The 16,467-nt window shown below is 42.4% G+C and overlaps 1 protein-coding gene across 1 annotated transcript in view; it reads left to right on the top strand.

The window, feature by feature from the left end:
* The window catches only part of tat (tyrosine aminotransferase), an 85,915-nt gene extending 70,885 nt beyond the window's left edge, over window positions 1-15,030 (top strand). Inside the window, exons 9-11 of the mRNA XM_060837885.1 lie at window positions 1,841-1,924; window positions 2,002-2,100; window positions 14,881-15,030. Coding sequence (XP_060693868.1) covers window positions 1,841-1,924; window positions 2,002-2,100; window positions 14,881-15,030 — 333 coding nt within the window. The remainder of the gene's footprint in view (window positions 1-1,840; window positions 1,925-2,001; window positions 2,101-14,880) is intronic.
* Window positions 15,031-16,467: the final 1,437 nt, after the last annotated feature.

The following is a 16,467-nucleotide window of genomic DNA, read 5'->3' on the forward strand; positions in this document are numbered from 1 at the left end:
TTTCTGGCTAAAGATTGCTGCACAAGCTTCAGCTTTATCTTTTACACTGCTGTGCTGGGCTCTTCCATCATTGAGGATGGGGATGTTTGTGCAGCTTCCTCCTTCAGTGGGTTATTTAATTGCTCACCTCCATTCATATCTGGATGTGGCAGGGCTGCACAGCTTAGATCTAATCTGTTGTTTGTGGGATTGGTTAGTTCTGTCAATCACTTGCTGCTAATGCTCTTTGGCATGCAAGTAGTCCTGTTTGGTGGCTTCACTCATCTTCAGGTATGCCTGGTGCTGCTCCTGGATTGCCCTCCTGTCCTCTCAATTGAACCAGGGTTGATCCCCTGGCTTGTTGGTAATGGTTGAGTGGGGTATAAGTCAGACCATGAGGTTACAGATGGTGTTGGAATATAATTCTGCTTCTGTTAATGGCCCACAGTGCCTCATGGATACCCAGTCTTGAGTTGCCAGATCTGTTTGAAGTCTGTCTCATTTAGCATGGTGATAATGCCATGCAACACAATGGAGGTTATTCTCAGTGTGAAGGCAGGACTTTTTCTCCACAAGGACTGTATGGTGGTCATTCTTAACAATATTGGCATGGACAGATGGATCTGCAATCGGCAGATTGGCAAGGATTTGGTCATGGCCAGGCAGCATCCAAGGAGCAGGAGAATCATTCCTGAGGAAGGGCTCATGCCCGAAACGTCGTCTCTCCTGCTCCTTAGATGCTGCTTGACCTGCTGCGCTTTTCCAGTAACACATTTTCAGCTCTGATCTCCAGCATCTGCAGTCCTCACTTTCTCCTCAAGGATTTGGACATGTATGTTTTTCCCTCTTATTGGTTCCCTCACCACCCGCTGGAGACCCAGTCTAGCAGCTATGTCTTTTAGGACCCAATCAATTCATTCAGTAATACTGCTGCTAAGCCATATTTGGTGGCGGACATTGAAATTCTGGACCCAGAGTACATTTTATGCTCTTGCCATCCTCACTGCTTCCTCCAAATGTTGATCAACGTGAAGGAGTAATGATTCATCAGCTGAGGGAGGTTGGTACCTGGTAATTAGCAGAAGGTTTCCTTGCCCATGTTTAACCTGAAGCCATGAGTCTTCATGAAATCCAGAGTCAATATTGAGGACTCCCAGGGCAAGATAACTAGGAGTACACACACCCATCATTTTAGCATTGTGCCAGGGATTTATAAGATTTACCCGCGTGCAATTTGCCATCTTTCAACTGTTTTCAATTCTCTTCATTACCATACAATGGTGCAGTCAAAACACACCAGAGCACAGGAAACAATTAACAACTGAAATGTAAATCTTGAAAACGTATATTTCAAAAATTTCCCCACACTGCAATTCCTAAAAGTCTGAACTGTCATTGGCATTGCATTGTCTGGGGCTTCTGTCAGTAAAAGGAGAGGGAGCTCAAAGGGATTTCATGAGTAAGGCAGAAGGAGGGCAATAAGAGTGAAGGGCTTCAAGAGAGGCAATCCAGGAGTGAGGAAGAAGAAGGTTAGTCCAGGATTGAGCAGGGGATGGGGGTCAGTCCAGGTGTGAGGAAGCTCCAGGGAGATAATCCAGGAGTGAGAGCGTTTCTGGGGATTTTAACAGGTGAGGGTATAGAGTGAATCATTGCAGGACTATAGGGTAATAATGAAACAAACTATAAAACGAGTCAAGTGCCTTTTAGGTCAAAGGTCTGGGCTGAGTGTTTCTCAGTATTGGTGAAAAATGGATGCAAGTGCATTTATTTCAAGAAAGCGCAGATTATTCATGGGAGTAATTAGGAAAGGTTATTGAAACTGAAATGAAGGCCAAGCTAATTTTGACTTTTCTTTCCTCAGTCCAACGCTGACCTGTGTTTTGATGCTCTCTCAATGGTTCCTGGCTTACAGCCAATCAGACCGTGCGGAGCCATGTACTTGATGGTGAGTTGTGTCAAGCTACAAAAAGACAAAAGCTTCAAAATCTCAAAGACCTGACTGATGTAATCCCTTTGTTCCAGGTTGGAATTGATGTGGATGATTTTCCAGAATTTGAGAGTGACATTGACTTTACTGAAAGGTTGATCGCGGAACAGTCAGTTTTCTGTCTTCCTGCAACGGTAACTTCATTTTATAAACATAACCTAGAACTTTGTCTTAAAACTAATTCTGCAGTGAGGCTGGAGGAAGTATTTAAGCCTAGAATCCCACTGTTCTTCAATGATGACCTTCCTTTGTGGTGTTGTGACTACCTATGACAACAGAAAAGATGCTGACGCTTTTCTCGCTGGCTTCTCACTCCCCACAGGGCCATCAGCAGAAGGCAGTCCTCAACTAAAGTAAAAACAAAGTTTCTGTAGATGTTGCAAATCAGTAATAAAAAAACATAACGTGCTGGAAAAACTGAGCAAGTCTAGCAAAGTCTATGTAGGGAGAAATAAAATCAACATTTCAAGCTAATGTCCCATCCTGAAGAGGTCGCATCTGATTAGAAACTTGGTTTCTGTTCCCATAGATGTTATAGAGACTGAGGGGCATGGATAAGGTAAATAGTCAAGGTGTTTTCCCCCAGGGTAGGAGAGTCCAAAACTACAGGGCTTAGGTTTAGGGCAAGAGGGAGAAAGATTTAAAAAGAACCTAAGGCGCAACTTTTTCACACAAAGGGTGGTGTTTATATGGAGTGAGCTGCCATAGAAAGTGGTGGAGGCTGGTACAACAACAGCATTTAAAAGGCATCTGAATGAGTATATGAATAGGAAGGGTTTAGTTGGATATGGGCCAAATGCTGGCAAATGGGACGAGATTAATTTAGGATTTCTGGTCAGGATGGACTAGTTGGGCCAATGGGTCAATTTTCAAGCTGTACATCTCTATGACTCTATGTTGCCAGACCTGCTGAGATTCAGCACATTTTGCTTTTAGTTCTCAGCTGTTGTGAGCTACAGTGAGACCTGCCAAAGGCAGATTTATTAAAAATGCTAAGGTCATACATGCACCCAGCATCACAACACGATGTGCAGGCAGAACATTACCCTTCCCCTTACTATGGAAAAATTACTCAGCTGTTAAAGTGGAACTACTACAAAAGAGAAGAATGGGGAATCTCACAGAGCAGACAAGGTAGGGTTAATGCCAAAGAGAATATACATATATATAAAACCTATAGATTTAAAACAGCGATAGATAAGGTTCTTGATTGTCAAGGAAATCAAATGTTATGGGAAGAAAGCAGGAGAATGGGGTTGAAAAACCCTATTAGCCATGTTTGAATGGCAGAACAGACTCGATGCGCTGAATGGCCTAGTTTCTGCTCCTATGTCTTTTGATCATATCAGGCAATCGACATGATAGAATTAACAAATAGAGGATAATTTACAACTGTAGGAGGGTTGTAGACCTACAGGTAGAATAAATCCAACATCCCCTCTCTGACAAAAGAGATACAGAAGCAAGATGAAGCTCCCTCACCTTCCACCCTCATTATACTCTTCCACTGTCTTCTATCAGCAAAAGATGCAAACATTTGAAAAAACCAGTGCAACAGATTCAAGAGCAACTTCTTCCCCAGTGATATGACACTTTTCTGAACAGACCTCTCATGTATTAGAGTTGATCTTTCTTTGCACCTTCTCTGTAGCTGTAAAACTCTGTTCTACATTCAGTTCTGTTACCTTGATATACGTACGTAATGTACAATTTGTCTGATTAGCACACAATACAATACTTTTCACTGTATATTGGTACAAGTGACAATAATAAATCAAATCAAAATCAAAAAGAAACATGAAAATTTAGGGTGTAGGTTTGCTCGCTGAGCTATAGGTTTGATGTCCAGACGTTTCATTACCTGGCTAGGTAACATCATCAGTGGCGACCTCCTGTTTTCTATTTATATGTTTGTCCTGGATGGGTTTCCTGGGGTTTGTGCTGATGTCATTTCCTGTTCGTTTTCTGAGGGGTTGATAGATGGTATCTAGATCTATGTGTTTGTTTATAGCGTTGTGGTTGGAGTGCCAGGCCTCTAGGAATTGTCTGGCATGACTTTGCTTAGCCTGTCCCAGGATAGATGTGTTGTCCCAGTCGAAATGGTGGCTTTTTTACTCCGTGTGTAGGGCTACAAGGGAGAGAGGGTCGTGTCTTTTTGTGGCTAGCTGGTGTTCGTGTATCCTGGTGGCTAACTTTCTTCCTGTTTGTAATAGTGTTCTGATAGTATCAGGATTCATAGCAGAAGTGGTAATGCAAAGACTAGAACAAACAGCCCTACCAACCATCAAATCAAAAATCTGGGTCCGCTACATAGATGACACCTTTTTCATCACAAAACGAAACAAGATAGAAGAGACATTTAACATCATCAACAGCACCCTCACAGGCATAAAGTTCACCAAGGAGGAAGAAACCGACAACAAACTTGCATTCCTGGACGTCACAGTTGAAAGAATGGACAACAGAGAACTACAAACCTGCGTATACTGAAAACCGACAAACACTGACCAAATACTTAACTACACCAGCAACCATCCCCATACACACATAAACAAAGCTGTATCAGAACACTATTCCAACGAGCCACCTCACACTGCAGCACAGACGAACTTTGGAAAACAGAGAAGAACCACCTACACAACGTATTCAAGAAGAATGGGGTATTCAAAAAATACTGCACAGATTCCTCAAGAACAAGCCACAACAAGCTGACCAAACACAGCCAGAAACCCTAACCACCTTACCATACATCAAAGAAGTTTCAGAAATGACAGCCAGACTACTAAGATCCCTCCGAATCCTAGTAGCACACAAATCCACCAACATTTTCAAACAAAAACTAACAAACTTAAAAGACCCAGTACAACCCATGGACAAAACCAATGTTGTCTACAAAATTCCATGCAAGGACTGCCACAAATACTACGTAGGACGAACAGGAAGAAAGTTAGCCACCAGGATACACGAACACCAGCTAGCCACAAAAAGACATGACCCCCTCTCTCTCGTAGCCCTACACACGGAAGAAAAAAACCACCATTTTGACTGGGACAACACATCTATCCTGGGACAGGCTAAGCAAAGACATGCCAGAGAATTCCTAGAGGCCTGGCACTCCAACCACAACGCCATAAATAAACACATAAATCTAGATACCATCTATCAACCCCTCAGAAAACAAACAGGAAATGACATCACCACAAACTCCAGGAACCCCATCCAGGAGAAAGATATAAATAGAAAGCAGAAGATAACAGCTTCACTTCACTTGGAGGTTGCCACTGATGATGTTACCGAGCCAGGTAATGAAACGTCTGGATATCAAACCTACAGCTCAGCGAGCAAACCTACACCCTAAATCTCAACCTGAGCTACAAACCTTCACAAACCTTGCAAAAGCATGAAAATTGTTGAGTGATTAATACAATTGAAAACCAGGCTCAATGTTGAAGGTTCAGGTGGGAAATTGAAAAAGAAAAAAAGAGAATTAAAGGGAGATTAGGAAATGTGACTGGGAATCCAAAAGAAGGTTTGAAATAGACTAAGGGCTTAAGAAGGATATTATGTATGACAACAGAGGGCATAGGTTAGGTACTGAGATAGTAAATAACTACCAATCATCTGTTTTTACTAAGGAAAAAAAATGCTGCTCAAATCATAGTGGAAGAGAATAGTGTTGAAACAGTTGATTGGTAAAAATTAATGAAGATAGGCTGGCAGGACTTAAAGTTGTTAAGTTTTCAGGTTTGAGTGAGATGCAGGTTGGGGGTAGAGTGGAGGTGGCATTGCAGAACTACTATCCATAATTTTCCGATCTTTTTTAGACTCAGGATGGTGCTAAATGACTGGAGAATTTAGATCTTACACTTATGATTAAAAGAGGATTAAAGGTAAACCCAATAACCATTGGCTAGCCAATTTAACCTTGGTGGGGAATGTTTTAGAAACAATAATTTGAGACACATTGAGTTAAACCCCATCTACCATCTCCTAAGAAAAAGAACAGGAAATGACATTACCACATGAAATGACATCACCAACCCAAAGAAACCCAAACATTTAAATAGAAAACAGGAATCATGTACAGTGCTTCGCCTGAGGCCCAGTGAAGATGTTACCTAGTAGGGTGGCGAAACATCTGGAAATGAACCTTCCAGCTCAGTGAGCAAACCTACACCCAGAACCTCAACCTGAGCTACAAATCTCAAAACTTGCTAATCTGAGACAAAATTAACAATTGGTAAGTTACCTGCAGATTAACTAAAGAAAACCATTATTGATTTGTTTAAGGAAGATTATGTTTAACCAGCTTCTTGAGTTTTTTTGATGAGGCAGCAAAGAGGGTTGATGAAACTAATGTAGTTGATGTGGTGTACATGGACTTCCAAAAGACAACTGATAGAGTTCCACAAAACAGATCTGTGAAGAAAGTTATACATCTTGGAATAAAAGGGATAGTGGCAACATGGATACAGAATTGGCTGAATGTCAGGAAATGGTGCTTTTCAGACGAGAGGGTGGTTTGTGTTGGAGTTTTCCAGGGGGCCTGCATTAGGACCCCTGCTCCTTCTGATACATATCAATAGTGTCATATGGCATGGAAACAGACCAATCAGACAAATGCACCCATGCCAACCAGGTTTCCCTAAACTGGACTAGTTCCATTTGCCTACATTTGGTCTATATCCATTTAAACCTTTCCTATCCATGTACCTGTTCAAATATTTTTTAAATGTTGTATTTGTATCTACCTCTTGTACCATATACATACCGCCCTCTGTGTGAAAATGTTGCCCCTCAGGTCCCTTTTAAATCTCTGCCTTATCACCTCAAACCTATGCCCTCTAATTTTGATTAGCTTAGATTAGATGAGATTTCCTACAGTGTGGAAACAGGCCCTTCCACACCGACCCTCCAAAGAGTAACCCACCCAGACACATTTCCCCCTGACTAATGCACATAGCACTGTGGGCAATTTAGCATGGCCAATCCACCTAATCGGCACATGTGGGAGGAAACCGGAGCACCCAGAGGAAACCCACACAGACACGGGGAGAATGTGCAAACTCCACACAGACAGTCACCTGAGACTGGAATTGAACCTGAGTCCCTGGCACTGTGAGGCAGCGGTGCTAACCACTGAGCCACCGTGCTGCCCCAATCCTGGGGAAATGACATTGGATATTCCTCTTTATGATTTGATCTCTGTAAATCTCTGTAAGGTCCCTCTCAGCCTTCTATCCTCCAAGGGAAAACGGTCTCAGTCTATGCAAGCTCTCCTTAGATAACCTCCTTCATTTTCCAGTATGCCACCAATTTTGGAATAATCTGCAAACTAACTAATCATACCACCTGTATTCTCATCTAGATTGTTCATATAAATGACAAACAACACTAGATGTAGCACCAATTCTTGAGTTACACCACAGATTGCAGGCCTGCAGTCTGAACAACAACCCTCTATCACCACCCTCTGTTTCTTACAGTCAAGCCAATTTTGTATCCAATTGGCTAGCTCTCCAGGATCCCATGTGATTTAATGTTACTACTCAGACTACCATGCGCCACCTTGTCTAAGGCCTTGTTAAAGTGTATGGAGACAATGTCTACCACTGTCTAGGGAGTGTTGCTAAACAAAGAGACCTTGGAGTACAGATTCATAACTCCTTGAAAGTGGAGTTGCTGGTAGATAGGATAGTGAAGAAGATGTTTGGTATGCTTTCCTTTATTGGCCAGAGTATTGAGTACAGGAGTTGGGGAGGTCATGTTGCAGCTGTACAGAACATTGGTTAGGCCATTGTTGGAATATTGTATGCAGTTATGGTCTCCTTCCTATTGGAAAGATGTTGTGAAACATGAAAGGGTTCAGAAAGGATTTACAAGGATGTTGCCAAGGTTGGAGGATTTGAGCTATAGGAAGAGATTGAATAGGCTAGGGCTGTTTTTCCTGGAGCGTCGGAGGCTGAGGGGTGACCTTATAGAGGTTCATAAAATCATGAGGGTAATGGATAGGATAAATAGAAAAGTCTTTTCCCTGGGGTGGGGGAGTCTCGAGCTAGAAGGTATAGGTTTAGGGTGAGAGGGGAAAAATATAAAAGAGACCTAAGGGGCAACATTTTCACTCAGATGTGGTTCATGTATGGAATGAGCTGCCAGAGGAAGTGGTGGAGACTGGTACAATTGCAACCGTTAAAAGTCATCTGATGAGTATATGAATAGGAAGGGTTTGGAGGGATATGGGCAGGTGGGACAAGATTGGATTGGGGTACCTGGTTGGCATGGCTGAGTTGGACCAAAGGGTCTGTTTCCATGCTGAACATCTCTATGACTCTATGATTCTATCCTCATCTTCTTGGTCACCTCTTCAAAAAAATCATTCAAGTTTGTGAGACACAATTTCCCACACACAAAGCCATGTTGACTATCTCTGTTCAGTCCTTTCCTTTCTTTGCATGTAGATCATATCTATCATAATTGCTTCCAACGACTAATTCACCATTGATGTTAGGTTAACCAATCTGACATTCCTTTGCTTTTTCATGCAGCCTTTCTTAAATATTGGCACATTAGTCACACTTTCAATCTTCCAGGACCTCACCAGTGGCTGTTAATGATACAAATAACTCTGATATTTCTGTCCTAGCTTCCCACATGTTCTGGGATACACTTGATCAGATGCCAGGGATTTATCTACCCCTCTGCATTTTAAGACCTCCAGCACCTCATCATCTATAATGTGGACAGATTTTAGGGCATCACTATTTATTTCCCTGAGTTTTCTAGTTTCCACATCTTTCTGCATAGTAAATATTGATGTAAAATATTCACTTAGAATCTCACCATTTCCTACAGTTCCATACATAGACATAGTGATCTAGATTTTGTTACATAGAACAGTTTCAAAATTTTGTTGATGAGAAGTGATCTTGTTGAAACATATGAAGCTCTGGGTGGGCTTGACAGGGTAATAGTGAGAGATGTTTCATTTCTTGGGGGACTCTGCTCTTCCATATATGATGGACATGAGGAGGAACATATTCTTTCAGTGTTATTAGCCTTTGGAATTCTCTTCCCCAGAGAGCAGTGGAGGCTAAATTATTGAATATGTTTCTAGAGTCATACAACATGGAAACAGACCCTTCAGTCCACACTGACCATGTACTCAAACTAAACTAATCCCACCTACCTGCCCTTGGCCAATATCCCGCTGTACCTTTCCTATTCATGAACTTATCCAAATGCCTTTTAAATGTTGTAACTATACCTGCATCTACTACTTTTTCTGACAGTTTATTCTACTCACGTACCACTCTCTGTGTAAAAGAAATTGCCCTCGAGTCCTTTTCAAATCTTTCTCCTGAATTTGATAGATTTCAATTCATAAGGGACTCAGTGGTTATAGGATTAGGCAGGAAGTGATGTTAAGATCATAATCAGATCAACTGCTATCTTAATGCAAGGCAGAGCTAGCCTGAGGGACTGAATGGCCTCCTCCATGTTTACTTCTGCTCATATTTTCATGATACTAAATGATCAGGGTAGTTTGGATCTAGCATGTTTAATAAATGATCCCTGAGTAAGATTTCCCCTTGGAATATATCACATAACAGGTTAGAATTTAGCATTCAGTTTCAGAGTAAAAAACTTGAATCAGATACAACTATGCTGAACTTAAGTAAGTATAATTCAATGTACCTGCAAAATAATTTTGAATTTTTCTTTATTTTATCTGCCATTATCCTTTTATGTTCCCTTTTTATTCTCCTCATTTCCTTTCCAAATTTCCCCTTACTCTTTAGAACAAAGAACAAGAAACAAAGAAAATTTACAGCCCAGGAACAGGCCCTTCGGCCCTTCAAGCCTGGGCCGATCCAAATATACTGTCTAAACCTGTCGCCCAATTCTTAAGCATCTGTATCCCTCTGCTCCCCACCTACTCATGTATCTGTCCAGACATATCTTAAAAGAATCTACCATGCCTGTCTCTGTCACCTCTGCTGGCAACGCATTCCAGATACCCTCCACCCTCTGTGTGAAGTACTTGCCACGTGTATCCTCCTAAAAGTTTTCACCTCTCACCTTGAAAGCATGACCTGTCATTATTGAATCCCTCACCCTGAGAAAAAGCTTATCTCTATCCACCCTGTCTATACCCTTCATGATTTTGTAAACCTCAATCAGGTCCCCCCTCAATCTCCTTTTTTCTAATAAAAACAAACCTAACCTACTCAGCCTTTCTTCATAGCTAGCACCTTCCAGACCAGGCAACATCCTCGTAAACCTTCTCTGCACCCTCTCCAAAGTGTCCACATCCTTTTGGTAATGTGGCGACCAGAACTGTACACAGCATTCTAAACGTGACCGAACCAATATCTTGTACGATGATAACATGACTTGCCAGCTCTTATACCCAATACCCCGTCCAGTGAAGGCAAGCATACCATATGCCTTCTTGACAACTCTATCCACCTGCGCAGCAACCTTCAGGGTACAATGGACCTGAACTCCCAGATCTCCCTGCCCATCAACTTTTCCCAAGACTCTTCTGTCCATTGTATAATTCACTTTAGAATTAGACTTGCCTAAATGCATCACCTCATATTTGTCTGGATTGAATTCAATTTGCAACTTTTCTGCCCACTTTTCAGTCTGTCTATATCCTCCTGTATTCTTTAATAGTCCCTTATGCTTTCTGCTACTCCACTAATCTTTGTGTCATCTGCAAACTTGCTGATCATGCCAACAGTGCCCTCTCCAGATCATTTACGTATATCAGAAACAACAGTGGCCCCAACACTGACTCCTGTGGAACACCACTGGTCACCTTCCTCCACTTTGAGAAACTCCCTTTAACTACTATTCTCTGTCTCCTGTTGCTCAACCAGTTCTTTATCCACCTAGCTAGAACACCCTGCACACCATGTGACTTCACTTTATCCATTAGTCTACCATGGGAAACATATCAAAATGCCTCACTAAAGTCCATGTATATGACATCCTTCATCTATCAACTTAGTCACTTCCTCAACGAACTCTAAGTTGGTAAGGCATGATCTCCCCCGCACTAAACCATCTTGCCTATCTCTGATCATTTCTGTACTCCTCTCAGGCTGCTGCTGTTTTGAGCCCTCGGAACCTACCAAATGCCTCCCTTTGTTTCTTTATTTGATGCCATATAATCCCTTGCTAGCCTGGGATCACAGGATTTTTTTATTCTCACCTTTATCTTTATTGGAACATGTTGGCTCTATGCACTCCCTGTTACCTTCTTGAGTGCATCCCACTGTTCTGACACAGATTTATCTGGAAGTATCTGCTCCCAGTCCATGTTTGCCAAATCATATCTGACCTTATGTAAAATCTTGGCTTACCCTCCAACCACAAGGGATAAACTCAGATTTCTCCAGTTTCCTCATTTCCCCTCCCCCCACCTTGTCTCAGTCCCAACCCTCGAACTCAGCACCACCTTCCTAACCTGCAATCTTCTTCCTGAACTCTCCGCCCCCACCCCCACTCCGGCCTATCACCCTCACTTTATCACCCTCACCGTAATCTCCTTCCACCTATTGCATTTCCAATGCCCCTCCCCCAAGTCCCTCCTCCCTACCTTTTATCTTAGCCTGGTTGGCACACTTTCCTCATTCCTGAAGAAGGGCTCATGCCCAAAACCTCGACTCTCCTGTTCCTTGGATGCTGCCTGACCTGCTGTGCTTTTCCAGCAACACATTTTCAGTAACCGGAACTAAGTCCAGGACCACTCTATGTCTTGTGGGGTCTTCTATGCACAGCCTTAAAAATCTCTTGGATGCATGTTAAGGATTCTGTTCCCTCTGAACTTTTCACACTATGACTACCCCGGTTAATGCTCAGGAAGTTTAAATCCTCTACTCACTTTATACTTTTCTGATTTATTTTTATTCATTCATGAATCTGAACATCTCTGGCTCGGTACATTTATTGCCTATCCCTAATTGCCACAGGGTAGGTAAGAGTCAACTTCATTGTTGAAGGTCTGGGTCACATGCAGGCCAGACCAGGTAAGGACTTCTTTTCCTAAAAAGCATTAGTTAACCAGATGAGTTTTTTTCCCTGACAATCAGCAATGGTTTCAAGGTCATCATTAGATTTTTATTTCCAGATTATTATTGAATTCAAATTCTGCCATGGCAGGATTTGAACCCAGGTCCTCAGAACAGTACCTGGGGTCTCTGGATTAATATTGAAGCAATAATACCACTAGGCTATCACCCACCATATCTGCCTACAAATCTGCTCTTCTATTTCTGTCAAACTATATACCCTCAGCAATGTGACAGCTCCTTCTTGGTTTTTAAGCTCTATCCATATGGCTTCCTTTGAGGAACCTCTTGTAAAATCACATCATGGAAAGTATTCTGCTTGGAGGTCAGTGATGAGTGGGGTCCCACAGGGCTCTGTTCTTAGGCCTGTGCTCTTTGTAGTTTTTATAAATGATTTGGATGAGGAGGTTGAGGGGTGGGTTAGTAAATTTGCAGATGACACAAAGGTTGGAGGTGTCATCGATAGTATCGAGGGCTACTGCAGGCTGCAGCGCGCCATAGACAGGATGCAGAACTGGGCTGAGAAATGGCAGATGGAGTTCAACCTGGATAAATGCGAAGTGATGCATTTTGGAAGGTGGGACTTGAATGCTGAATATGGAATTAAAGACAGGATTCTTGGCAGTGTGGAGGAACAGAGGGATCTGAGTGTTCAAGTGCATAGATCCCTCAAAGTTGCCACCCAAGTGGATAGGGTTGTTACGAAAGCATATGGTGTTTTGGCTTTCATTAACAGGGGGATCGAGTTTAAGAGCTGTGAGGTTTTGCTGCAGCTCTACAAGTCCCTGGTGAGACCACACTTGGAATACTGTGTCCAGTTCTGGTCGCCCTACTATAGGAAAGATACAGAGGCTTTGGAGAGGGTGCAAAGAAGGTTTATGAGGATACTGCCTGGACTGGAGGGCTTGCCTTATGAAGAGAGGTTGACTAAGCTTGGACTTTTCTCTCTGGAGAGGAGGAGGAAGAGAGGAGACCTGAGAGGCAAGGATAGAGTCAATAGCCAGAGACATTTCCCCAGGGCAGGACTGACTGGCACGAGGAGTCATAGTTTTTAGATATTAGGAGAACGGTATCGAGGGGACGTCAGAGGAAGGTTCTTTACGCAGAGAGTTGTGAATGCATGGAGTGCGTTGCCAGCGGTGGTGGTGGAAGCGAAGTCATTAGCGACATTTAAGCAACTGCTGGACATGCACATGGATAGCAGTGAATTGAAGGGTGCGTAAGTTAAGTTATTTTATTTTACATTAGGATTAATCCTTGGCACAACACCGTGGGCCAAAGGGCCTGTTCTGTGCTGTGCTGTACTTTTCTATGTTCTATGTTCTAATGCTGTGTTGTGAATGCAGGCTGGTTGGATACAGTTAGTATCTTGCTTGTTGTGAACAGCTGAAAAGGACATATTGTTTGACACAAACCACTCGTCATTGAATGTATGGCTTGCATATTCGTCATCATACTGGCCCTGAAATTCATATGCCACATTTGCTGATTTGTGTGATTGGCAGAATGTTTTTTTGACGTAACAGAAGCATCTCAATGGCAACTAGGAACAGGCCAATAAATATGGTGCTTGTCAGTGACTTCTTCCAGCCCATTAGTGAATTAAAAAATCCTGTTAGTGATGGATATCGTTCATGTTACTACTCAAAATATTAGGCTGGGTCTGATACATCAAAGTGTTACAGTAAGGTGTGTGGGATATATTGGTGTTACAATTAGGGGTGTTAGATATATCAGATAGTTACAGTGAGTGATGAGGGATATATCAGTGTTACATTGAGGGGGAGAGGGGCATATCTGAGTGTGGCAATAAGGGTTTGGAGTGTATCAAGATGTGACAGTGAGGGGTGTGGGGTATGTCAATGTTACAGCAAGGAGTGTGGGTTATATCAGAATGTTATAATGGATAAAGTTTGTGAGAAGATTTGTAGCTCGGGTGCTCGTTGTTCGCCGAGCTGGGAATTTGTGTTGCAGACATTTCGTCCCCTGTCTAGGTGACACCCTCAGTGCTTGGGACCCTCCTGTGAAGCGCTTCTGTGATCTTTCCTCCGGCATTTGTAGTGGTTTGTCTCTGCCGCTTCCGGTTGTCAGTTCCAGCTGTCCGTTGCAGTGGCCGGTATATTGGGTCCAGGTTGATGTGCTTGTTGATTGAATCAGTGGATGAGTCCCATGCCTCTAGGAATTCCCTGGCTGTTCTCTGTTTGGCTTGTCCTATAATAGTAGGAAAATAAACGACAATAATAAGCGACACGACCAGCTATCCTTAGTAGCCATACATGCAGATGACAAGCAACATGAAATCAACTGAGACAACACTACTATTATCGGACAAGCCAAACAGAGAACAGCCAGGGAATTCCTAGAGGCATGGCACTCGTCCACAGATTCAATCAATAAGCGCATCAACCTGGACCCAATATACCGGCCACTGTCAGCTGGAACTGACAACCGGAAGCGGCAGATACAAACCACTATGAATGCCGGAAGAAAGATCACAGAAGAGCTTTACAGGAGGGTCCCAAGCACTGAGGATGTCACCTAGACAGGGGACTAAACGTCTGCAACACAAATTCCCAGCTCGGTGAACAGAACCACAACAGTTATAATGGATAGTGTGAGGTGTATTAAAGTGTTACAGTGAGGAGTGTGGGGTATGTCAGTGTTGAGGTGAGTAGTGCGGCATATATCAGAGAGTTTCAGCGAGGGTTGTGAGATATCAGCATGTTGATAATGAGAAATAGCATTTTAAACCAATGCTTCTCCAGAAATTTGCTTTGTGCCTCAGAAAATGCAAAATGTTTGTATGTAGTGTGTAACTTATCATTTTGTCTGCAGTGCTTCGAATATCCAAACTTCTTCAGAGTGGTGTTAACTGTTCCAGAAGGCTTAATGCTTGAGGCTTGTCACCGCATTCGTGAATTCTGTGAGGAACATTTTCAACCTCAAGAGAATTGCACCACAGCTGATATTGAATGCGACAAATGAGCAGGCGCTGAACAACTTGCTGGGCATCTGTTGTAACAAGAACTGTGCTTTCAGTCTGAATTATTTAACACAAGTTTAATATAATTTAAAAGTATGTACAAAGTTCATTATTTACATGAAGTGATTCACATGAAACTTAATTTGGATCATTCCAGTAGAGTGTTGGGTGTGAACTGGTGACTCTTGGTCTACGAAAGATTGGTTGCATCCTCTTTTACTCTTTCCAGAGAAATTCCTATCAAATGGATCTAAGTCTGATTTCATTGTTGACAGTCAATAACACATCATGTAATCACTTTGATGGTGAATAACTTTTCATCCAAGGATATTTTGCTAATCTCTGTCCATATTACAGTTCAGCCTACAGAGCAGCGCAGAATCAGCGTGACACTTGCAAGTGAGCAGCATAAACAGGATGGCTGAATCAATCACCTCATTTTAGGTTTCACCAGCTCCACAGATGAAAGCCGTGCTGCTTAGTACTCAGTGGGATTAATGTTACACCACTAACCAGTTAGAAATACAGAAAACAGGAACAGTTCTTTTTAATCTGTTCATGGGAAAAGGGCATCACTGGTTTGACTAACATTTATTTTGCAATCCCAATATCCCAGAGGGCAGTTCAGAGTCAACCACATTGCTGTGGGTCGAGAGTCACATATAGGCCAGACAATGTAAGGGACATAGTGAGCCAGATGGGCTTTCCTGAAAATTGACAATGGATTCATGATCATAATTAGACTCTTAATGCCAGATTCTTTTCTATTAAATTTAAACTTCATCATCTGACATGGTGGGATTAGAAATTGGGTCCCCAGAACATTATCTGGATTAACAGCTGAAAATGTGTTGCTGGAAAAGCGCAGCAGGTCAGGCAGTATCCAAGGAGCAGGAAAATCGACATTTCGGGCATGAGCCCTTCTTCACGAATCCTGAAGAAGGGCTCATGTTGATTCTCCTGCTCCTTGGATACTGCCTGACCTGCTGCACTTTTCCAGCAACACATTTTCAGCTCTGATCTCCAGCATCTGCAGTCATCACTTTCTCCCCTGGATTAACAGTACAGCTGTAATACCACTAGGTCAAAGTATCCACCTTTGGAATATTGGAAGATGCCACAAAATTTTGTGGCCATAAGAATAAAGTAGAAAATGAATTATTTCAATTTCTGATTTCAAAACTTTGATAAAAGTAATGTTTTTCTAATAAAACCTCATAGCAATAGAGTAAGTGCACACTTCCACTAACTTTTGTGCAAAACAGCCTGCCTCAAATTTTAAGGTTATTGCTGCTTGTTCTAGACTTTCTTGCCAGAGGAAGTAATTTTGATCTGCCTGGAGAATCCCAGGATTAATTTGATGAATCGATGTTCCACTCCTTCACATGTGCCCAGAACTGAATATAGGAACACCAGACTAGATCAACTAGAACGGCTTA

The sequence above is a fragment of the Hemiscyllium ocellatum genome, chromosome 17 (assembly GCF_020745735.1).
Source record: "Hemiscyllium ocellatum isolate sHemOce1 chromosome 17, sHemOce1.pat.X.cur, whole genome shotgun sequence".
NCBI lineage: Eukaryota > Metazoa > Chordata > Chondrichthyes > Orectolobiformes > Hemiscylliidae > Hemiscyllium > Hemiscyllium ocellatum.